The sequence below is a fragment of the Lontra canadensis genome, unplaced genomic scaffold (genome assembly GCF_010015895.1).
Source record: "Lontra canadensis isolate GAN:19392208 unplaced genomic scaffold, GSC_riverotter_1.0 scaffold99, whole genome shotgun sequence".
In the NCBI taxonomy this organism is placed as follows: Eukaryota; Metazoa; Chordata; class Mammalia; order Carnivora; family Mustelidae; genus Lontra; species Lontra canadensis.
In genome coordinates this window covers 7,083,868-7,109,392 of record NW_022631093.1, presented here as the reverse complement: position 1 = coordinate 7,109,392, position 25,525 = coordinate 7,083,868, and the positions used below count along the sequence as shown (strand labels likewise).

The 25,525-nt window shown below is 41.1% G+C and overlaps 1 protein-coding gene and 1 pseudogene across 1 annotated transcript in view; one reads left to right on the top strand and one right to left on the bottom strand.

The window, feature by feature from the left end:
- NME5 (NME/NM23 family member 5) overlaps nt 1–4,135 on the top strand; it is a 22,349-nt gene extending 18,214 nt beyond the window's left edge. The window contains exon 6 of the mRNA XM_032837621.1: nt 3,976–4,135. Within this exon, the coding sequence (XP_032693512.1) occupies nt 3,976–4,056 (81 nt within the window). The 3' untranslated portion in view covers nt 4,057–4,135. The remainder of the gene's footprint in view (nt 1–3,975) is intronic.
- An 847-nt stretch (nt 4,136–4,982) lies between these two features.
- LOC116855192 lies at nt 4,983–9,874 on the bottom strand (annotated as a pseudogene).
- Between the last annotated feature and the right edge of the window lie 15,651 nt (nt 9,875–25,525).

Genomic DNA, 25,525 nt, shown 5'->3' with positions numbered 1-25,525 from the left:
TCTTTCTTTCTTTCTTTCTTTCTTTCTTTCTTTCTTTCTTTCTTTCTTTCTTTCTTTCTTTCTTTCTTTCTTTCTTTTTAATATTATGTAATCTCTACGGCCAATGTAGGGCTTGAACTCATGATCCCTGAGACAAAGAGTCACATACTCTACTGACTGAGCCAGCTAGGTGCCCCTAGGCAGATTATTTCTTTAATAACTCCTTTTCATTGTGACAATAACATAGTTTACTTAGTAGGAAACCTGATATTACTGAAAAATATAAAGATGATAAAAAGATACCCCTGGTTCCATTTCCCAAAAATGGTCTTTGAAGTCATCTTGCCTAGATTCAACTCTGACTCCAGACATCTAACCTCTCAGTTTTTCTCATCAGTAAAATGCAAATAGATTAGTACCTGCCTATGTAGTAGGAATATTGTTAGGATTAAATGTATAAATGTATGTGAGGGTACTTGGGTGACTTTGTTTAGGCATCTGACTCTTGATAATAGCTCAGCTCTTCATCTCAGTGTTGTGAGTTCGAACACCTCTGGAGCCTACTTAAAAAAACACACACACACACACACCAAGAAATGTGAATGCATGTAAAATTCTTAGAGTGCCTGGTACATATGTGCTCAAATATTAACTGCTATTATTTTGTCTTTTCCATTTTATTTTTTATTTCTATTACTATATATAAACATATATCCCATAAATATCACTATATTTAAATATATATTTTATAGAGATTATTTTAATAGTTAAGTGATTTATTACCTTTATCATATTTCTTTTGCTATTTGAGTTGTTTGCTATTATAAATAGTGTAACAGCAAACATCTTTGAGTATAAGGCTTTTCACACAGAGATTATATCATTTGGAAAGAGATCAAAAAGTACAGGGGTGCCTGACTGGCTTACTACTAGAGCACGTGACTTGATCTCAGGGCTGTGAGTTGAAGTCTCAGCTTGGGCATGGAGCCTACTTAATAAAATAAAAAATAAAAAAATTTAAAAGGTAGAATTATAATTCAAAACATATGAAAATCTAAAAAAATGTTGCTCTTGGGACACCTAGGTGGCTCAGTCGGTTGCACATTTGCCTTTGGCTCAGGTCATGATCCCAGGGCCCTGGGGTCAAGTCCTACATCGGGCTCCTTGCTCGGTGGGGAGCCTGCTTCTCCATCTACCTGCTTCTCCCTCTGCATGCCGCTCCCTCTGCTTGTGTTCTCGCTATCTCTCTGACAAATAAATAAAATCTTTTTAAAAAATGTTGCCCTTAACTTTCTTTTCTAATGAAATTTTTTTTAAGATTTTATTTATTTATTTGACAGAGAGATATCACAAGTAGGCAGAGAAGCAGGCAGAGAGAGAGGAGGAAGCAGGCTCCCCGCTGAGCAGAGAGCCCGATGCAGGGCTCGATCCCAGGACCCTGGGATCATGACCTGAGCCGAAGGCAGAGGCTTTAACCCACTGAGCCACACAGGCGCCCCTCTAATTAATTTTTTTGAGTAGATAATATTTAGAACAGTTTTTTTTGTAAGCAATATTTAAATATGGTATAAAATTCAAAAGTTACAAGAAGATATATCATGAAGAATAACTCTCATTCTTATTTCTGTTCCTCAGTCATTCAGTTATACTTCCTGGAGTCATTCACTCTTAGCAGTCTCTGTATATCCTTTCAGCAGAGAAAATCTGTACATATATAAGCATATATATTTGTACTTAAAAACATGTACATTTACAAATGCTAGCTAGTAAATATGACATTTAATTTTTTTACCTTATTTATACAATATATTATAAATTATTAAATAACACCACAACCAAAATTGCCCTGTTTTAAAAGAACAGCTCATGGCAGTCTCTTGAATTGATGTTTTACAGTTTATTAATTAGTCACATATAGATGATAGTTTATGTTGTTTCTACACTTTTATTACTATGAACTGCCAACAGTGAATATCTTCATTCATATGTCTGTATACCATATATCTATGAATAAATTCCTACAAATGGAAATACTAGTAAAAAATAATGTTTTTTTTTAAAGAATGTTTTGATGTGTTTGATGTGTGCATTTTAAATTTGGGTAAGGGGGCACCTGGGTGGCTCAGTGGGTTAAGCTTCTGCCTTCTGCTCAGGTCATGATCTCAGGGTCCTGAGATTGAGCCCCACATTGGGCTCTCTGCTCAGCAGGGAGCCTGCTTCCTCCTCTCTCTCTGCCTGCTGCTCTGCCTACTTGTGATTTCTCTCTGTCAAATAAATAAATAAAAATCTTTAAAAAAATTTAAATTTGGGTAAGTATTGCCGAATTTTGTAGTGGCTATACCATTTTATACTCTGATTAAAAGTAGATGAGAGAGGGACGCCTGGGTGGCTCAGTGGGTTAAAGTCTTTGCCTTTGGCTCAGGTCATGATCCTAGGATCCTGGGATCGAGCCCCTCATCCGGCTCTCCACTCAGCCGGAAGCCTGCTTCTCTTCCTCTCTCTCTGCCTGCCTCTCTGCCTATTTGTGATCTCTGTCAAATAAACTAAAAAAAAAAAAAAAAAAAAGTAGATGAGAGGGCACTCCTGGATGTCTCAGTCAGTGGAACATATGACTCTTGAGCTCCAGGTCACAACTTCAAGCCCCACACTGAGTGTAGAGTTTACTTTAAAAAAAAAAAAGGTGGGGTGCCTGGCTGGCCCAGTCAGAAGAGCATGCGACTCTTGATCTTGAGGTCATAAGTGTGAGCCCCACCTTGAGCGTAGAGATTATGTAAATAAATGAAAAACTTAAAAAAAAAGAGGAAGAAGAAAGTCAGAAAATTCTCCTCTTGATATTCCATATGAGTTTGAGGATTGACTTTAACATTTTTGCAAAAACATTTTTGGGAATTTCGTAAGGATTGGATTGAATCTGGGTAGTAATGACATGTAAACAGTATTAAGTCTTCCAGGGCACCTAGCTGACTCGGTCGGTGGAGCATGGAATGTTTGATCTCAGGTTTGTGGGTTTGAGCCCCACGTTGGGTGTAGAGATTACTTTTAAAAAAGAAAAAAAAATAGTATTAAGTCTTTGTATCCATGAACACCGGTTATCTTTACATTTACTCAGGACTTTAAATTTCTTTCAGCAACATTTTATAGTTTTCAGTATGCAAGTTAGTTAAATGTACTCCTAAATTTTTTTTTAATGCTACTGGGATGGAAGTGATTTCTTATTTTCCTTTTGGGTTGTTTATTGCTGATATATAGAAACAAAAAAGATTTTTAAAAATTTTTTAGTATTTTTTTAACATGTAATGTATTATTAGCCCCAGGGGTACAGGTCTGTGAATTGCCAGGTTTACACACTTCACAGCACTCACTGTAGCACATACCTTCCCCAATGTCCATAACCCAACCACTCTCTCCCTACCCTCCCCCCAACCCTCAGTTTATTTTGTGAAATTAAGAGTCTCTTATGGTTTAGAAACACAAAGGATTTTATGTTAATCTTTTAACCTACAACTTTGCTGAATTCATTAGTTATAATAGCTTTCCTTGGGATTTTCTTTAAAATAGGATCATGTCAACTGTAAAAGGAGATAGTTTGACTTCTTTTCCAATTTGGATCTATACTTGACAATCTTGCATAATGTAAAACTTAGTGTTTCAGTTTTTTGTTTTTTAGAGTTTATTTGTCAGATGGAGATCACAGGTAGGCAGAGTGGCAGGCAGAGAGAGAGAAGAGGAAGCAGGCTCCCTGCCGAGCAGAGAGCTGGATGTGGGGCTTGATCCCAGGCCCCTGGGATCATGACCTGAGCTGAAGGCAGAGGCTTTAACCCACTGAGCCACCCAGGCGCCCCTGTAAACTGAGTTTTAAATTGATATATATTTATACTACTTATAGTGTGAGTTTGTATATACAGTGTATATTTATATCATTCATAATATATATTTATAATTTATAGTATATGTATTTAAATGTTTATTACAAGTTTTTTTCTCTGTTTTCCGTAGATTTGGCTAGCTGATTGGCTACTGAAAAATAATCCCAACAAGCCCAAGCTGTGTCACAATCTGTCTGCAGAAGAACCTTGAAGTTCCTCAAAGAACAAATCACTATCTTACTGTGAAAGACATGCTTCTACTTTAAAACAAAGCTTCCTAAGGGGTTTAAGTAACTATGTGCAAAATGAGTTATTTTTAAAGATGTTTTAAACAAATGACTGTGCTTTATGCATAAGATAGCATTACCTAAGGTAAAATATAGCTTTAGGGTATAATTTTTGTTCTCTAATAAGAAAATTGATTTTGTCCAGAAGTATTTAAAATGTTAATGAAACAAATGTATTTTTTTTTGTGATCATAAATGGGCATCTAGTTAGGAGAATGATTAATTTATATAAGACATGTTAGAAACAACTGAAGATGAAAAGATTATGTGCCAAGAAAAACCTGCTTTCAATTCCTGGGCCTCTTGACACAAAGGCAAGGGTAGTGGCCACTGAAAATGCCACTAGGACAGGGTAGCTGAAGACACATTTGATGGTGTGTTTACTATATAGAAAAAGACACTACAGGAGCGCCTGGGTGGCTCAGAGGGTTAAGCCTCTGCCTTCGGCTCAGGTCATGATCTCAGGGTCTTGGGATTGAGCCCCACATCGGGTTCTCTGCTCAGTAGGGAGCCTGCTTCCTCTCTCTCTGCCTGCCTCTCTGCCTACTTGTGATCTCTGTCTGTCAAATAAATAAATAAAATCTTTAAAAAAAGAAAAAAGAAAAAGACACTACGTTTAAAAACAAGTCTCACACAGTGTTCCATTTCAGTTTTTTTCTTCAAAAGGAGTAAAGAAATGAGCCAACCAAGCACTCCAAGACACAGAATTTTAGTTTTGATGTTTTCCTAAGCATATATTGTATATCTAGATGCATTTATAATACACAGTTCAGACAGTTTATTTTTAAAAAGTGTGTATAGGGAGGTTCAGTATCTTAGAAATGAGAAAAAAATTAGAACCCACTTCTTTATCATCATCATCTTCATCTTTATCATCCTCCTCTACTTCTCCATCTTCTCCCTCTTTTTCTTGTTTTCAGCTTTGAGGACTTTTTTTTTCTTGCCACCTAGACTTATTTTCATATTTGGTATTTCTGCAATTTATTTATTTTACCTGTTTTTCCTCGGCTTAGCAGCCTTCTTTTCCTAAGGCTGCTTGTCATCTACAGCAGTGTTACTTCACATCTCTCCCAGTACATCAACAGTGCCTAAGCCAAGATGTTCTCCGTGGATCTGGGGCAATAATTAACAAGAAAAAGAATCAAGGTAGCCTCTGTGGTACATCAGGATCCTTGGACTTTGTTTTTATTTCCCCTTTAGGAGGAATGTAGGTTTCCTTGTCTGCATTTGCCATGTCTTCAAAATTACCTTTCTCTTCTGTAGACATGGTCTTTTACCTCTCTTAGCTCTTTTGGTAAAACTCTGAGAAGGTGACTGAAGCATCTGGTTGCTTCTTATGGTCCTCCTGGAAAGTTTGCACAAAGAGTGCCTATGATGGCATTTTGCTTCTTGGTCTCTTAGGATCTTCTTTGCCTGTGTATAGTTATTTTTTTCAGTGTGACACAGAGTTACCCAGTGCACATCTGGCTCTCACCTGCCCTAGTCCTGTCTCTTTGGAGCTCAGTATACTGTAACAGCTGTCGTCAGCTTAGGGTATGACTTTAACAGTGATGTAACATTAAGTAATAGAAGACTGATAAAAGATGTTGCTGTATTATTATTTTTAAGTTAGCAAAGTAAGACATGGAATTTTTTTTTTTTTGTAAGTCCTAAATGGGGCTTGAACTCATGACCCCAAGTCACATGTTTTACCAAATGAGCCAACCAAGCACTCCAAGACACAGAATTTTAGTTTTGATGTTTTCCTAAGCATATATTGTATATCTAGATGCATTTATAATACACAGTTCAGACAGTTTAGTTTAAAAAGTTTAAGTATATATAAGTTTAAGAAGCAACTAGAAAGGGGCGCCTGGGTGGCTCAGTGGGTTAAAGCCTCTGCCTTCAGCTCAGGTCATGATCCCAGGATCCTGGGATCGAGCCCCGCATCAGGCTCTCTGCTCAGCGGGGAGCCTGCTTCCACCTCTCTCCCTCTGCCTGCCTCTCTGCCTACTTGTGATCTCTGTCTGTCAAATAAATAAATAAAATCTTTAAAAAAAAAAGCAACTAGAAAAATTTAGAAGATGGGCTGATCTACAGGACAGATGCCCCCATCTTCTCAACATATTGGTGTCTTGAAAAAAAGGGACCACTTTAGACTTAAAGAGACTTAAGATAAATAATCAGAACCAATACTAGTTTCTCGACTGGACCCTGGTTTATTTTATTTTATTTTTTTAAAGACTTTATTTATTTATTTGACAGAGGGAGACACAGCGAGGGAGGGAACACATTCAGGGGGCCTAGGAGAGGGAAAGCAGACTTCCCACCAAGCAGGGAGCCCGATGTGGAGCTCGATCCCAGGGCCATGGGATCATGACCTGAGCCAAAGGCAGACGCTTAACGACTGAGCCACCCAGGCGCCCCTAGACCCTGGTTTAGATGGAGAAGCTGCAAAGGACCTTTCTGAGACAACTGGGAAAATTTGAATCCAGGTTGAGTATTAGATGAGATGAAAATGTATTGTCTTGGAAAGTAAAGATTGTTAACTGGAAAAAACACATTATGAAGCAATATGCACAGCATGATCTCCTTGATGAAAAAAATACATATATGTATATATGTAGGGTATGATATGGAAGGATACCCACCTGTTATATAATTATTATATAATCTCTGGAAGGTGGGAATATGCTTTTTTGTTTTTTGTTTTTTTTTCTTATAAAGATTTTATTTATTTATTTGACAGACAGAGATCACAGGCAGGCAGAGAGAGGGGAGGGGAAAGAGGCTCCCCGCTGAGCAGAGAACCCCATGCGGGGCTCCATCTTGGGACCCTGGGATCATGACCTGAGCCGAAGGCAGAGGCTTTAACCCACTGAGCCACCCAGGCACCTCTTTGTTGTTTTTTGATTTTTTTAAATTTTTGCTTAGCAGGGCACCTGGGTTGTTCAGTTGGTTAAGCATCTGCCTTCAGCTCAGGTCAGGATCCTAGGGTCCTGAGATTAAGCCCCACATTTTCAGGCTCCCTGCTTCTCCCTCTCCCTCTGCTGCTCCCCACTGCTTGTGCCCTCTTGCTAGCACTTGTTCTCTCTCAAAAATCTTTTTAAAAATAAATTTTTACTTAGCTGTATTTAAAATTTTTCTGCAGTGTTCATGTTAAACTGCTTTTGCAATTTTTTCTAAGGTTTAAAAAAAATCCACTCGAGCATCCAACTCTGGATTTCATCTCAGGTCACGATCTGAGGGTCTTGGGATCAAGTCTGCTTGAGGATTTCTCTCCTTCTCCTTCTGCCCCTGCCACTGTTCTCCCTTTCTCTCTCTCTCTCTCTCTGAAATAAATAAATCTAAAAAAAGTTAGGCGCTTAACCAACTGAGCCACCCAGGCCATCCTAAAAAAAATAAACATCTTAATGGATGCCAACTTAAAAGGGCTGGCAATATTTCTTTATTAATAGGCTACCTATTGCCAAGATGTTTTACAAGTTCTTAGTGCTGGCGTATATATGAATTCCTCCTGAGACTGATATGCTTGCTATATTTCAAAACAGCTTTGGCATCAGTATTGGGAAGACAAACCAAAATCTTAGTAACAAAGATAAGTTGTAGATTGTTGTATTTTGAGCAGTGGCCAAGAGCACGTAGGAAAAAGCAAATAGTTTTTACAATGAGATTTAGGTGTGACAGGTTCAGGTGGTCATTTCCTCCCCAAGAGGTATACTCTTGCCTAAAAAAGAGGCAGCATTGTATATGGCAGAAAAATTCCACACCAGAAATCAGCTCCAGTTTCCAAACCTACCATTTGTTTTTTTAAAATGGAGTGGGGAGGGGGTGGCACCTGGGTGGCTCAGTTGGTTAGCATCAGTCTCTTTGATTTCCACTCAGGTCATGATCTCAGGGTCTGGAGATAGAGCCCCATGTTGGGCTCCACCCTCAGAGCGGAATCTGCTTCTCTCATTCTCCCTATCCCTCTGCCCCTCCCTCCACTTGTGCTTGTGGATGCACACACTCTCTCTCTCAAATAAATAAAGTCTTTTTAAAATGGAGGGGGAAAGAGAAAGCAGACTCATTTGAGATAAATTTTGGAGATGGAATGGACAAAAATACATGCACATGGAAAGATTTATAGTTAGCTATTGCATTCTTTAATTTTAGACACATTTGAGGTAATTATTTCATGGGTCACAACTGCAAAGGAAAACAGGAAGACTGCCTTCTTGTTTACTTCCTGGGTAACTGGAGAGGGGAGAAGACCATGTTCTGATGTACTAAAAGGTAGTACCAAAGTACTATTATGCACACATTTGTCCTTGTTAAGTGCTAGTGATTTCATGCATGTCTCTCACACTGAATGATAATGTGGTATCCTTATTAACCAAGATAGATCACTTATTTCCTTTCTCCAGGACTCAAAGAGACCAAAGAAAAAAACAAGCAAGCATGCAATTCTGTAATGACTTGGAACTAAACAGTTCAGCTATTTCTTTACTTCTGTACACATGTAGATCTGGGATGGCATCTAGAAGCTCCCCATGCCTGTTACTGCTCTTATACTTAGCCAGGAAACATGGTACATAATGTCCCACCTGGGCGTACCTACCTCAGCTTTGTTTGGGGGATTCTGAAGTGCAGAATATTGTTTGAAGGAGAAAGTTCAGGGCAGTCGTGTGTTGGTCCTGGCAGAAGGGTGCCACAGATGAGCATGATCTGAAAGTGTCACAGATACTTTGGACAAGCACTTACCCAGCTCAGAAATACTGCTACTTCTTTTATGCAGTTAACTCTTTCTAAGAACTATTTACATTAAGTTTTGACTTTTGATTCAGAGATGGCTCAATTCTTTGTTTGCTCTTTCTCTGACTTCAGATGCTTTTCCTGGATTATTTTTGTTAGTCCCCTCACTAACAACAGTCCCTATCCTAATTTTATGCCTTTATTTTAGATCCCTAATTGCTTTCCAAAAGGTAATTAAATCTCAGAAACTGGAGCACCTGGCTGGCTCAGCCAGTTAAGTGGCTGCCTTGGGCTCAGGTCATGATCTTGGGGTTCTGGGATTGAGCCCCGCATTGGGGGGGCGTCCCTTGTCAGCAGGGAGCCAGCTTCTCCCTCTCCTTCTGCCTCTCACCCCTCTTGCTCCTGCTCTCTCTCTCAAATAAAAAACAAAACAAAACAAAACAAAAACCCAAAACTCTTGGTCTTAAGAGAGCCTTTAACAGAGTTTACTTCTAAAGGTAGAATCCAGGGATTTCTGGCAATTTCAGATAGAAAGTACAAGTGAGATAGCTTTCGCCCACCTCACCAAAGGACATGACTAAAGGAAAAGATCTCTGTGTAGCAGTCATGCTTAGCTTTCCTATTAAATTAGACCCTTGAGGGGCGCCTGGGTGGCTCAGTGGGTTAAAGCCTCTGCCTTCGGCTTGGGTCATGATCCCAGGGTCCTGTGATTGAGCCCCGCATCAGTCTCTCTGCTCAGCAGGGAGCCTGCTCCCTCGTCTCTCTCTGTCTGCCTCTCTGCCTACTTGTGCTCTCTGTCAAATAAATAAAATCTTAAAAAAAAAAATTAGACCCTTGATTCCATTGGACTAAGATGACTAAATAAAATGATATTGTCTATTCCTTTCCCGCTTCCAAGGTGACCCAAAAATTCTCTCCCATCCAAATCAAGGGTTGATGACACTGCTTTGATTGATGCCTTTTGTTCCCAAACCAAATTGTTTTTTATAGCTCACCCCCTGCCAGCACTTTCCAAAGTGCCACTGCCATCAGCTCCAGAGGGAGCCTCTTCCTCAGGCTTCCTGGCCAGCAGCTGTACTGTGGTGGCAAGGAGCAGGGAATGGGAGGAGAAAGCAGTTTGCAGACAAATGGGCAGCTAATCTGACCAACAGCCCCATCACTAGAACCATAAAAAACTCCCCCGCCTCCCCCTGTCTCATCTGCATTTCTTAGCTGAGGTGGTGGAATGTTCCTTGGAAGAATTATGACTTCAGTATGGTCTATCAAATCAGCCTCAATATTTTTTCACCCTTTTTGTTTCTTAAACCAATTCTGTTTATTGGGCCCAATATCGTCAGATCACTACAGACCTTATAGATATTAAAAGGGCAGGGCGCCCAGATGCCTCAGTTGGTTAAGTTTCTGATTTAGACTCAGGTCATGATCTCTGGGTCCTGGGATCAAGTCCCATGTCAGGCTCCCTGCTCAATGGGGAGTCTGCTTCTCCCTCTCTGTTTCTCCCCCTGCTTGTGCTCTTTCATGCTCTCTCTCTCTCTCAAATAAAAAATAATTTTTTTAAAAAAAGGGCAATAGGGGAATATTATGAGAAATTTTATGCCAATAAATTCGACAAACTAGATGGAACAGACAAGGCCCTTGAAAGACACAGGTTAACAACAATGTGTCAATCTGAACTACAATTTCTAGATCCTTCTTTAAACTTTCTGTTATTATTCTCTCCTATTACTCTCTCCATGTTCAGCTTTTTATTATGAAGCAGCCATGCGGAGCTTCCTCACATTCTCAACTGTTCTACGAGGATCTGGTTACTTTTCAGGACAAGTTTTGTAATTGGGGGATAGAGAGAGTTAAACTATTTTACAAGAATAAACATCTCAGGGGTTAATATCTTCTATCAGGATTATAAAATCCTGATCCTTCTAGGTGGCCTTCTAGGTGGTGTTGAGGCCTGGATGATGACCTCTCTGTACTTTATCTAGTGTTTCTGGTCCTTGCCAATGTGAGAACATTTCAAGGAGTCTTTAACGTATATATGTGGTTAGAGCCTCTTGCACCATAAAATGGTTAGAGGAGGACCAATATAAAACAGTCAGTCTGCAATGAAGCTGAAGCTTTGGAAACAAGCACATCCTTTTCAGTGGTGCTTGCTTTTATAATGTGTCATTTAGCAAATGGACTGTGAAGAATTAGTCATGCCAAACTTCTAACCATCAGATGACTAGCTATAGACTAAACATCCCAGCTGAAAATTTTCAGGCTTTAAAGTTTCAGTCTTTCTATTCAAAGTTCAATTAAAATAAAATCCTATATCTAACAGAACCCCCAAGTTCTAGTGTAGTTTAACTTCTTTGTACCTTTCAGAGATGCAAGTTCAACACACAATTGGAAAACCATTATGAATGTCCTTCGTGCCCTTCAGGGATGAAAGAAAATGTAATATTTGAAACCATTGTTTTCTCTGTACTGAGAAATACAATATAGTCTAAATAAAAATACCATATTATCACCGGTAAAATCACATTGTTACATCCCTCTTTCTATTGCTGTTATGGTAGGTCCCAACCTGAAGCCACTGTTGCATGTAGAAAGCCAGACGTTTGTGTAGCTTCCTGTAGGTCTGGACGTCCCTACCTGCCCTCTCCTCTCCACTCTTCAGGAGCTACCTGACTCTGAGGGCTTGGCCCTGGGCTTTCCAAAGCCATCTGGCTGGCCTTTTCACTGGATTCTGTGCCCTTGTATCTTCTTAGACTCTTCTTCCTCTCACAGCTCTATTATTTTCAAAGTCTTTGTCTTTTTTCTTGCTCTCATCTTCATCATTTTCCCTTTATTTTTATCAGTGAGTTTGGTATTCTTGACCTCAAGCTGCCATGAAGATTCAGGTATGTTGATCATATCTCGGTAAAACTCAAAAAGTTTGAAATTTTGAAGCACAATACGGACTGAAGGGATTTAAAATAGTATGCTCATGCACTTTCTTACTGTTCTAGCTGGCCAGCGGACGCAGGCTGAATAGACACTGCCCATACTGAAAATGGGTTTCCTACCTCCATTGGGGAATTAGGTTTGAAATTCATTCTCTCGATTTTGTGACAATCAACAAATATTTATTGAGTATCTATCTCGTGTATACCTAATATGGTTGAAAAAGAATATTTCTTACTTGTTAGTCTGGTATTCAGGGCTCCGACACTCTGGCCAGTGCTTATGTTTCCCACCTTATTAAAGAGCCTGCCTTTATGGACATTGCTCTATTTAGTGTGGTCTATTGACTTAACTGGTTCATTCCTAATTCTCTACATTTGCTGAAGTCAGTCTCTTCCTTTACTCCTGCTCCCCCACCTAGCAAATACTGGATGACTCTCCTACTCTTTCACGGTTACACAATTCCTAGCGTAGGCGACAGTTCCTATAATTTTGCTCTAAAACGTGCTTGTTTCTTGTGCCTGTGAAATAGTCATGCTTAATTTCTGACTTTCCTGGCACTTAATAATATACTCCTTTGACATAATGTAGTGGATAATATGGTGAAATGGTTTAGGGCTTGGCATTTGGAAACAACAAAGCAATTTTGTATCATAACTTCTTAACTTCCTAGTTCTGTGACCATGGGAGATGTTGCTTAACCTCTGAGTCTGTTTCCTCATCTATAAACTGGGAAATGATAGTACTGACCTGACAGCATTGTTGTAAGGATTAAATGTGATATGTAAAAGTACCCAACAGTACCTTGGAGGCACAGAGTGAGTAGTCAGTATTGGCGATTATTACTTACCTCAGGTTTTTTTTTTTTAATTAAAAAATTTAAAAAAAAAAATCTCTACCCCCAAAGTTGAGCTCAAACTCACAACCCCCAGATCAAGGGTCACATGCTCTACCAACTGAGTCCGCCAGGAGCGCTTATGTTCCCATCATTGATGAAAGAACTGTCTATTGTGACCTATGATGTGCCGAGCACTATGCTAAGCACCTCCATCTATTATCTTATTTAATTCTCACAATAATCTTGAGGTTAGAATGATTTGATCTAGAGGCCATATCTAGGAATTTTTAGAGCCAGTGATTTGAACTCAATTATATTTGGCCCTAAAGCCTTTCCATTACTTCCTGGTGCTTTTTCGCAGACATGGAAAACCTTGTTTTTCTCATAGGGCCAGCTAAATGTTGTGTGCAGAGCAAGTTCATCCATTTAATGGATTTATGTGAATAAATTAGTGAATGGATCTTGGAACTGTACTACATTGATGCTGTTGCTTTTGGGGGCCTACAATCACAAGTTTCTTTTCCTTTATTACTTAAAAAGTGTCTCTAAATCCCTTTGCATTTTCCGTATTACCAAAGGCATTAATGCCTTTATTTACATTTAACCACAACTCATTCTTACCTAATACAACCCCTTCATTTATAGTCAACGCAAATGAGGTCCGGGGTAGTTAAGAGACATGCCCAAGGTCACAAAAAAATCTAGCTAAGGCTGATGATCCAGGTTCCTGGCTTATATCCAGAGTGCCATATATTATGCAAGGAGCCCCTTCGGAAGAACTTGAAAAGATTGTTATCAGAAGCTATTAACAACCTCCACTTGCAGCCCTTTTTGTGGTGTTAATTTAACAGTAACCCCTTTTAAAATATAATATACAAATAAGCTTCCTTCAGCACAAAATTCAAATTACTGTAATCTAATCATAGGATATGTATCTGAAGAATATCTTACTATTGCTGTTTCACAAGCTCTAAGTTTCTAGAAACCAAAACTAGTTCTAATTTATTCTGTATGGCAATTGGGATGGGACATCATATGAAGGCAGAACTGTCAGGGTAGAGAAATGTAGGGGCTCAGAATAGAATTTTTAGAATTTCAAAAAAGTTTTGTGCATATCTAATGCATTTGAATCGAATCCCCTTCTTTTTATAGTAAGGAATTTGAAGCGCAGAAAGTGATTTGCATGGCGTTATAGTAAAAATCTGTGAAAAAATCATCAGTGCTTTTCCCGTAATATCAAATTGCCTCCCTTGATTACTTGAAAATTAAAATTAAATTGTGTTGACAGTCACAGAGATGGCAAGAAAATAAATCCTTTTAGAAAAATATAAGATGACCAGGGAACTAAAATCAAACATTCCCTTAATCTCCCTGGGAACATGAACCCCCATGTTATTCAGGTAACTTCCCCTCATGTACAGATTCTCCTGGCTTTTTGATAGTTCTTTGTGTTACTGGCAGAACTGCTTGTTCACCAGAAACATCAGAATTCAGAACGAGACGAAAATGGAATTATCTCAGCTAAATGGGAACTTTGAAAAGCTCCAGATTGTGATCTATTCTAAAGTGGCCTCAGTTTTTAACAACTTCTGAGCATGGAGAGGAATCAGGATGGGTTTGGGTCATCCTCTAGGAAAATCAACAATTTCTTTCTAACATTTTAGCCATAGAGGCAACAAAAATATCTCTCTCTTCAGGATAGTTTTTGTTTTTTTTTTAAGATTTTATTTATTTATTTGACAGAGAGAGATCACAAGTAGGCAGAGAGCGGGGGAAGCAGGCTGTCCACTGAGCAGAGAGCCTGATGCGGGGCTCGATCCCAGGACCCTGAGATCACGACCCGAGCCGAAGGCAGAGGCCTAACCCACTGAGCCACCCAGGCGCCCCTCTTCAGGATAGTTTTAACAATATTTTTATCTTCACTGTGTTCTTTAGGTTGTGGGTTGTGTTGGTATGCCTATGAAAGCCCAGGATTTGGCGGAAATTTTGTATTGTCCATTTTTCAAGAAAATTTCATTCTTCCTGGTTTGCGCTCATATAGATCATATAACTCCTATAGGTCAGACTTCTGTCATACCGTACTACCCTTCCTGCGTCTAAAGAAATCAGACCTGAAGAGGAGGATTATGACACAGTGGGGAATTGCATCCATACCCTCAGCCCACCCCCTGTCCTTCAAACTCTGGAGATTATTCAGAGTCAACCCCAGGACACTTGTGAGTGTGGGAAGCTCTTGGAGGGGTGAGGAGTGGGAGGGCACCAGGGCCCTGAAAGATCTTACAAAGTTTCCTGCCAAGCTGGCCTAGGATTAACCCATCATTTCCCAGCCAGAGCTATCCCAGCTGTCTTGCTTTCCTGGGGCCTCTCATGTTAATCTATGGAATTGACCAACTGAGTTTGACCGTGACTGGCTTTGTTTTGCAAAACAAAATTGGTAAGGCAGGCCTCATGCTGATTGACTGAATGGTGTCATCAATTCAATTCAAGGGGTGCCACAAAAGCAAGGAAATGAAACTTCAATTTCCTCCTCATGTTAAATGATAGCTTATCATACCAATTATGACCCTTATGCAGCTCAGGGCAAAGTATTTTATTGCTTTTATTGTGAACAGCAATAAACCACTCTCACTTCCACTTTTTCCTCTAACTCCCACCCCCACCCCACACCTGATTAAGGCTCCTCCGAAAGGACTGTTCTCTATTGTCAATGGTCAGAGAACCAAAGCCTTGTTTTTTAACTCCCACCAACATGTCAAGATTTTACCTTTATTCTGGGAAGCACCAGATTTGCTTGAAAATAGAAACAAACAACCAAGGAGAAGTGGGGAAAAGCCATTCTGGCTTCAGAGCTCCCTTGTAATGTTCAGCTCTTCTCCTACTTCAATGAGCTTTGCTCCTGCTCTGGACCAGGCAGACATCTTTTGTTGTCTTCCCTGTATTCACTGGCCCTGTACACACCTCCTCTAGAAAGATTATCATAACACATTTTTATGGGCACAAGTGTGCTTTCCTTCCCGATTGGGAAGGACTATGTCCCCTCATGTTTATGTGCCTGACCCACAGAAGACATTCATTGAATGAAGAGATTGAAAGAGGCCACCCACAAAATTCAGCTCATCTATCTCTCTACCTGCCAGCAAGTCTGGCAGCAATTCCCAGATTCCAAAAAAGATTCAGTTGCTCAGGTTTCTCACTGGCCACTTGTGGACATCAGTGGGAGAGATGTGGTGTTTCTTTGGACTTGAACCTGTACCCTCTTCCCTTCACTTCCTCCTTAGGAAGTCCTGTTTACTCCCATGGCTTCAGAAATTGTCTCTATATTCATGTCTCCTAAATTTGCATCTCCATCTTAAATTTCTTCTCTAATTTATTTAATCAGCTTTCCCAGATTTAATAGTCAACTGCCTGCTTGATGTCTCCACTTAAATGTCTCAGAAAAAATTCAAATTAACATGCTTAAATGGAACTCTGCAATTTTTATCTTTATTTCTTTACGTAAGCTCTATGCCCACAGTGGGGCTTAAAGTCACAATTCTGAGATCAAGAGTCCCATGCTGTATTGACTGATTTAAAATGAACTCTTGGGGTGCTTGGCAGGCTCAGTTGGTACAGCATGCCACTCTTGATCTCGGAGTTGTGAGCTTAAGCCCCACATTGGATGTGGAGCCTACTTTTTTGGGTTTTTTGGTAAGATTTATTTATTTATTTATTTGACAGAGAGAGAGTACAGGCAGGGGGAGTAGCAGAGGGAGAGGGAGAAAGTCTCAGCAGGGAGCCCAATGCCTGGCTCTATCCCAGAACCTTGGGATCCTGATCTAAGCCACCCAGGTGCCCCATGGAGCCTACTTTAAATAAATTAAATTTTAAAAAACTCTTTTTTTAAAAGATTTTATTTATTTATTTGACAGAGAGAGAGATCACAAGTAGGCAGAGAGAGAGTGGGAAGCAGGCTCCCTGCTGAGCAGAGAGCCCAATGCTATGCAGGGCTCAATCCCAAGACCCTGAGATCACCACCTGAGCCAAAGGCAGAGGCTTAGCCCACTGAGCCACCCAGGAACCCCTTAAAAAAACTCTTGATTTCCATCTTCCCATTAGCCCTAACCTGGTTCTCTCTCATTTTGCCTTTGTCTGTAAGTGGCATCATCTTCCACTCACTAACCAAAGCTAGAAAAACAGAGTTATCCTAGATCTCACCTCTTCTCCCACACACCACATTCAGTCCATCAGCAAATTTTATTGGTTCTACCTCATTTATACATACTTCTCATCTTCCCTGTTCTATTCACTCTGTCCCTACATTCATCCGCGTCACCCTCAGGTCTAGCCTAGCCTAATATAATTTCCCTTTTGTCTCCGGGCTTCCACACTTGCCTCTCTCCACTCTATTTTCCATATAGCAGCCTATATGAGTTTTCTTATGAAGTAATTACGATCCTAGCATCACTTCACTTAAAATCCTTTAGTGGCTTCCCATTCCTCTGGAGCAAAATTCAGACTTTTTACTGGGACTCTCTGGATCTAGATTATCTGACCTCTGATTACTTCTCTAATTTCACCTCATGCCACCACATGCAAACCACACTCCAGTCACATCAAACTTTGATCAGCTCCTGGAATTTTTCAAGCTCTTTTCTGCTTTGGCCTTGATTGCTTATGATGCTTCCTTCTGGATTATGCTTTCCTGAAGCTCTTATAATTGGATTCTGTACATCTTTGGGTATCAGCTTACATGTCAACTTCACAGAGAGCCTTCTCTGACCACTTTCTCTTCTTTCTTTTTAAGATTTTATTTATTTATTTGAAAGAGAGAGAGAGACAGGGAGAGAGAATCTGAAGCAGACTTGGGGCTAAGCACAAAGTCCAACATTGGGCTCAATCTCACAAGATCATAACCTGAGCTAGGTCACTGGTTTAATTGACTGAGCCACCCAGGTGCCCCCCTCGCCACTTTTTCCAAAGATGTGGCTGCCTTATTATGAGAAGTGTACATATTTCTATCATGACAGTTAGCTCAATGTGTAATAGTTTATTTTTTTTATTTACTTATTGTTCATCTCCTCCACTAGAATGTTAGTTCCATGAGGGCAGAGATCTGTCAATGTCATGAACTTCTGTATCCCCTGAATTTGTGCTATGCATATAACAGAGTAGGTGTTCAGTGAATATTATTTAAGTAAATGAATGGATGAATGAATGAATGAATGAATGAAAGAAATAGGTTGTAAATAGGAGTACCATATAACTATCATCAAGCCAGGGTACTTTTCAGTTTGAAAGGAGACGCACTGCGGCACCTGGGTGGCTCAGTGGGTTAAAGCCTCTGCCTTCGGCTCAGGTCATGATCCCAGGGTCCTGGGATCAGGCCCCGCATCGGGCTCTCTGCTCATCGGGGAGATTGCTTCCCTTCCTCTCTCTGCCTGCCTCTCTGCCTAATTGTGATCTCTGTCTGTCAAATAAATAAATAAAATCTAAAAAAAAAAAAAAAGAAAGGAGACACACTTACAATTATACTTGGGACAACAGCCATAAACCAAGAAATAATTGAAAGAACAGTGGGTTTCCAGAGGTATCAGAAGTCCAAGGTGACTCTGACTTTGTGCCCTACAATGATTTTTTTAAAGTTTATTTATTGGGGTGCCTGAGTGGCTCAGATGGTTGAGCAGAGTCTGCCTTTGGCTCATGTTAGGATCCCAGGGTCCTGGGATTGAGTCCTGTGTCTGGCTCCCTGTTCGACAGGGAGTCTGCTTCTCCCTCTTCCCCTGCTGCTCCTCCTGCTTGTGCATACTCTCTCTCTCTGTGTCAAATAAATAAATAAAGTCTTAAAAAATAAAGTTTATTTATTTTTAAATAATCTCTACACCTAACATGGAGCTCAAACTCATGACCCTGAGATCAAGATACTTGTGCTCTTGTGACTAAGCCAGCCAGGAGCCCCTGTGCTCTACAACATGTTTATTCAGATGAAGCCAAGTTAAGGTAACTACTAGAGAAAGGGACATGCAATGAAGAATAGTGAGAAGAGGAATGGATGACCTTTTCCTTATACTTGGGCATAAGTGGTAATAATATGTTTGGGAAACCTCATGTATTCTTCTCTTTCCTCTTTTTTTTTTTTAAGATTTTATTCATTTATTTGAGAGAGAGAGTGAGAGGGATAAAGAGAGGGAGTATGAGTGGGGGAGAGGGAAGGAGAGGGAGAAGCAGACTCCCCCACAGAGCAGATAAGGGAGCCCAATGTGTGGCTGGGCTCAATCCCAGGACTCTGGGATTACAACCTGAGCCAAAAGCAGACACTTAACCAACTCTCCTTCCTTCTTTTTATCTGAAAAATTTGGGTTGGTGCCTGGGTGGCTCAATTGGTTGAGCATCTGACTCTGATCTCAGCTCAGGTCTTAATCTCAGGGTAGTAAGTTTAAGGCCCACATTGGGCCCCACGCTGGACATGGAGCCTACTTAAAACATGTGTGTGTGTGTGTGTGTGTGTGTGTGTGTGTGTGTTTTAATTTCACAGGGCACATCCAAACCCTCCCCCATCGTTACCTATCTCAATTATTACCCAGCTGGTTGCTCCTGATAATAGTATGGATCCTTTCCAGAGCAAAAGACCAAGGAGTTGCTTGAACTCCGACTTAGGAAACCTGAGATCTATCTTCAGCTTGTCCTTTACTTCTAGACAAATAACCTTGGGCAAATAACTTCCCTCTTCCATAAGGTGAGAGGATTGTAGGAGATGACTAATGTCTTCTCCATAGCTAAGATTCCATGAACTGTTTAATGTCAGAAGAGCACTAATTACCTACCCTGTGCAGAGTGTTGTGAGAGGTTTATGGGGGCAGGGAGAGGTAACATGGTCCTACCTCCAAGTGGAGACTTGTCAGCTCTACTGTTGAAACAGAAAAATACATAATGACTAGATATCATAGGCAGTGATATTTAGATCCTATCCAATAAAAGGCAGGCAATTTCAAGGAGCAGGTAATAAACCTTAAGGATAGAATGTTTGGAGTTGGATAGTCAGTAGTTAGGGCAAAAGTATTTCAGGGAGGAAGATGGCCTCCACTGGGACACAGAAGTTGCATGGGAATACTATATGTGAGGAACTATCATAATGTGGTCTACCTGGGGCTGAGGAAACAAAGGATGAAATTGGAAAAGTGAGTTAGGAGCAGTTACTTGTGGGAAGGGCAGTGGGCTGGAGGAAGAAGGGAATAAAGCTGATTATTCATGTTTTGGTCTATTGACTTCTAAATTGTTTGAATTTTTATGAGAATATATTTATGGAAAAAATATTTAAATATTACTGTAGGATAGTGTCCAGTTTAGGAGACTTGAAATGTCAGGCCAAAAAATTGAGATTTTATTTTCTAGGACATTGCAAGGGTTTTTTCTTTTGTTTTGTTTTGTTTTTGAGGATTTAAAAATTTTAAGTACACTCTGCCCCTCAATATGAGATTCAGACTCCTACCCAGACATCAAGAGTCACATGTTCTACCAACTGAGCCAGCCAGGTACCATTGTTTGTTAGTTTTTATTTTTATTTATTTATTTTTAAAAGATTTTATTTATTTATTTGACAGAGAGAGAGCATAAGTAGGCAGAGAGGCAGGCAGAGAAAGAGTGGGGAAGCAGGCTCCCTGCTGAACAGAGAGCCTGATGTAGGGCTCAATCCTAGGACCCTGGGATCATGACCTGAGCCGAAGGCAGAGGCTTTAACCCACTGAGCCACCCAGGCGCCCCTGTTTGTTTGTTTTTAAATCAAATGATGAACTGATTGTGGTATATTAGATAAATATTATAACAATGTGTTAAGTGGAGAGTCAAGAGCCAAAATATCAATTATTGAGTGCAAAGTTTAGTAGAAAACTTAGGTACAAGATATAACAGTGTTAGTCAAAACTGGAGGCAAGGGGCGCCTGGGTGGCTCAGTAGGTTGAGCCTCTGCCTTCAGCTCAGGTCATGATCTCGGGGTCCTGGGATCGAGCCCTGCATCGGGCTCTCTGCTTGGCGGTGAGCCTGCTTCCCCCTCTCTCTGCCTGCCTCTCTGCCTACTTGTGATCTCTGTCTCTCTCAATGTCAAATAAATAAATAAAAATCTTAAAAAAAAAACCAAACTGGAGGCAAAAGTAATGAAGAGGAGGGTATAGATTTGGAGGCCAAACCTAAAGGAAGATGACTAAATATGAAAAGTTGAGCAGAGGGAGGAGTCAAGGAAGATTCAGGCCAAGTCTCAGTCACTCACAGTTTTTCCATGGCCTGATGTTTCTCCATGGAAACAGAAGTCGTAAGAGAAAATCAATGTTGTCATCCCAGTAGAAATGGTTGGTGAAGCATTAGACCTGTGGTGCCTTGAATTTGCACAGAGATGGGGATTTAGCAATCATCAGCAGAGAAACAGAACTGGAATTTTGGAGTAGATCTCCAACGGTGGGGTGCCTTGGTGGCTCAGTTGGTTAAGTGTCTGCCTTGGGCTCAGGTCATGATCCCAGGGTCCTGGGATCAAGTCCCGTATTAGGCTCCCTGCTGAGTGAAGAGTCTGCTTCTCCCTCTTCCTCTGCTGCTCCCCCTGCTTATGCACGTACTCTCTCTCTCTCTCTGACAAATAAAATCTTTAAAGAAAAGAAAAGAAGAGAAAAGAAAAGAAATAAAGGCCTCCAATGGTGAGAGCAGAGAAGCAAGTGTGTCCTGGTTGTCAATTTCGTGTTCTTGCCCTTGCACCATTTCCAGCTTTGACAATTGTGGTCCCAGCTGATGGAGGTGGGAATCAAGACTACTTCGCTGAAATGACGGGGGTTAGAAATGAACTCAGGCCATGGAGAAATAAATGGCAAGTAGGGCCTGATGAGGCAATCAAAGCTCTGTGGCAGCAGAGCATAATAAAAAAGAGTGTGAGAGAAAACCAGTGACAAACTGGAGTAATTAGGGTTATTTAGCTTGGAGAAAAGGAGAGTTTGAAGGCCTGAATCCATAATGAAAGGTCCTGGAGGTTTTAGTAGGCTTAAAATATAGCAGTGCTGATTCAGGTTAGACATGCAGCAAATGTCCTGATAAGTAGTTTATCACAAGAAGGAAGGACTGACTCCCCCCTCTCCCTTGGTCTTTCTTTTTAACTTTTCTTTTCTTTAAAGATTTTATTTGTTGGAGAGAGAGGGGACAAGAAGGGGGAGAGGCAGGCAGAGGGAGAAGCAGGCTCCCCACCAAGCAAGGACTCTGAAATCATGACCTGAGCTGAAGGCAGATGCTTAACTGACTGAGCCACCCAGGCACCCCAAGATTTTATTTGTTTATTTGAAAGAGAGAGAGAGTGCACGCATGAGCCAGGGTGGTAGTGGGGGCAGTTTGCAGGCAGAGGGAGAAGCAGACTGCGTGGAGCAGGGAGCCCAATGGGGACTTGATCCCAAGACCCGGGGATCATGACCTGAGCCAGAGACAGATGTTTAACCAACTGAACCACCAGGTGCCCCTCCCTTGATGGTCCTTCTTTTCTTTACTTTTTTCTTTTCTTTTCTCTCTTTCTTTCTTTCTGGAGTTTATTTGAGAGAGAGAACAGAGGGGGGAGAGAGAGAGAGAGGGAGAATGCAGGAGTGGGGGTAGAGGGGCAGAGGGAGAAGGAGAAGCAGGATCCTTGCTGAGCAGGGAGCCCAGTGACTCAGGGCTCCATTCCAGGATCATGACCTGAACCCAAGGCAGATGCTTAACTGACTGAGCCACCCACACGCCCCTCTTGATGGTCTTTCAAGCAGAGTGTACGGTGTTCTCCTCTTCAACAGACTTTTGATTAGGAGCTTTTCTGTTAAGAAGCATGTGGCTGAATCAAGTCATCTCTTATGGACTGCAGGAAGCCCTGGTGAAGAAACGACAAGGGACTTCAGTACCTCAACATGGGTCAGTTCAGGAACCTGAGGATCTGGGAGGAATGTGGGAATGAATCTGGGCTTCTGGTGCACCAGCAGGCCTTTTCCCTTACCCACATGCCTAGTTCCCTTACCCTAGTCTCCCTAACCCCTCACTGACTAAGTGCAGTCTGAGGCTTCCTGGAGCCCTGGCCTAATTTCCTTAATACATGCATTTGTCATCCAACATCACTTTTCTGGTGACAAGGGCAGTCTGGCAGGTGGACAGAGCATGAGCCATGGACAGTGTTCAGGGTCTTGGAATCTAGTGTTATCTCTTCAGTCATCTCCTTTGGTGATACTGGGCAGCACACTTTGTTCCTCTAAAACCAGCTTTCCCCCCCTTTTGTTAGGGAATGTAGCGGGGATTAGCTGGTTTAGAGCTGTAGTAGTCCTACTCAAAGGTCTTTAACTTCTCCTGAAGCCTTTGCTCTGGTTCTTGCTCTCATTTCATTTCCCCCCAACCCAAACATCTGTATCTAGGCCCTGAATCTCTCTCTGGCTTTTCTGATCAATTATTATAAGCAGTTTGTGATCTGGGGCTAGAAATTTGTCTTTCTCTGGATCCTGTTTTTCCTTCCTCTACCCTCTAAAATAAACATTCCTTCTTTACATTCCTTTGAAACTTTGACCTCTAATATAGACCATAATTGTTAGCCTTTTTCTTTGAGTACCACCTAGCGAACCAGGATTCTGCCCTCCCAGGTCTGCAGGAGTCAGGCTATCTTGCTTTATCATTCTAAGGAAGGCCTTTGCAAGTCAAAAGTTAGGTTTCTCCATTCTAGAGAAGGGCTGAGAATTTAACGCTCCTGCTTGCACAAGAGAGAGGAAGAGGACACCTTTCACTGCATATGAATGGTAGTCATTCTGCAAAGCTGTCATGACAGTTAGGAATGTCACCCGAGATTCCCGGGGCTCCCAGAGCCTGAGTGATGTCAAGAAAGAGTATAGATTTGGGTGATAGGGGCCCGGAATTAAAATCTACCTCCTTGTGTTTAATTTTAGGTTGGGTGCTTAACTTATCTGAGCCACAGTTTCCTCAGTAATAAGAGGGGAATAATTGTAATGCTTTAATTGGCTTGTTCCCAGGATTGAAGCATATAATATATCTTAACATTTGACCCTTAGTAGGTGCTTCATTACTTCCCTTTCACCCTTGCTGTTACAACCGCCCACTGGCAAACCCTGAGGAGATTGGCAAGGGCCCATAGGAGCTATAGGAACAGACCTCACAGTTTTCTTGGGAGTCCCTAATTCTACGCATGACAAAGGTCAGATGGGAAGGAGGAGGAGGAAGAGCAGGAGGAGGTGAGGGAGGAAAAGGAGATGGGAGGAGAGGAGAAGAAGCTTTGGAGGGGTCTGGCAAGCAGAAGCGTATTTTCCTTTTAAAATAGACTGAGAAAACACAGGCTTCTATTCTCCAGGCCATGTGAAGTGGTGCCTGCATTTGAAACACACGGATAGGCTTATGGACAGGTTTCTCTCATTGAGTTGATTCTTTTTTTCAACAGGTTTTCAGGATCCACCATAGATTGTGGGCCAATACGCCAGTCTTGGGCCCTGAACCTATTGAATATAGGAGTTTTACTGTTCTGTCACCTTAATGATAGCCAGTTTGTTAAGGATGAGCCAAAAGGGAAGGAGGGTAGGGTTGTAACTAGTGAATCTGAATAACACTGCAATGCGTTGGAATGAATCCCTGACAGGAAGGTGATGGATGTAGAGAAATCCGAATTCCTTTAGCTTCTGGCTGAGGGTATATGTAGGAAGATTGGTTGATGTGATTGATTGCCATGAGGGTAAGATGAATGAGGATGGAAGAGAGTTGGAAGGAGTGGGACTACGAGCTTTTTGGGGAAGTAAAAATTCTTTCCATGGAATTCCCAATTGCTCTGGGTTTCATTCTTTGAAAACCTCAGATATAAACCCACAGAAGACATAAGTCATTCTCTTCTTGAATCATCACGTTTGGACAGGACAGTCGGGATAGTTTTGTTTCTGAAAATCCCACCCTAGGATTATTTGGGAATGTCGGCAAGGTCTGGGGGCTGTTGCAGTGGGAACGTCAAAGGGTCAAGTACCTGGGTCCTTTGGTTGGAGATTCGGTTAGGAATGAAGGGAGAAAATCTACTTTGTTCATTTCCCTAGCACAGTGTCACAACTTCAGGTTTCTTGATGGGCGCTTTGGCATCTTTGTGAACTGGAGGATTGACCTCAAGTCCACAGAATTACAATTTTTGTTTCTCTTTGAGCCCCAGGTTAATAATCTTTTCTTTATGTTGCCTATTTCTTCACCATAATTCTTGTGCTTAGGTAGTGCCTCGTTCCCCTTTCCACTACTACTGCACACAGACACTTCCTTTGTCACTAACTAACTGTGGTGTCTTTCTGTAAGCTTAGGAGAAAGGTAGAATAAATCTTCTATTTCCTTGACATAGGCTGCACTTTAATGAATTTCTCCTTGTCTCTGGCATCTGTGGGAGTAGTAAATGCACCAGAAAGAACAGAGACCTCAGGGAGCTTTCAAGGTAATTGCTTATGTTTTCTCTGGAGATGCCATCTTCTTTAGTGAATATCTCACCTTCCTTTTCACTAAAAAAAAAAAAAGAGGGGTTATTTCCTGTTGGCACTTAAAAAAAATAACTAATTATTTTTTCTAAAATTATTTAATGACAAGTATTTTTTAACATTTATTTATTTATTTATTAGATTTTATTTATTTCTTTGACAGACAGAGATGACAAGTAGGCAGAGAGGCAGGCAGAGAGAGGAGGAAGCAGGCTCCCTGATGAGCAGAGAGCCTGTTGCGGAGCTTGATCCCAAGACCCTGGATCATGACATGAGGTGAAGGCAGAGGCTTTAACCTACTGAGCCACCCAGATGCCCCTTTAATATTTATTTTTTAAAAATATTTTATTTAGGGGCGCCTGGGTGGCTCAGTGGGTTAAGCCGCTGCCTTCGGCTCAGGTCATGATCTCAGGGTCCTGGGATCGAGTCCCGCATCAGGCTCTCTGCTCAGTAGGGAGCCTG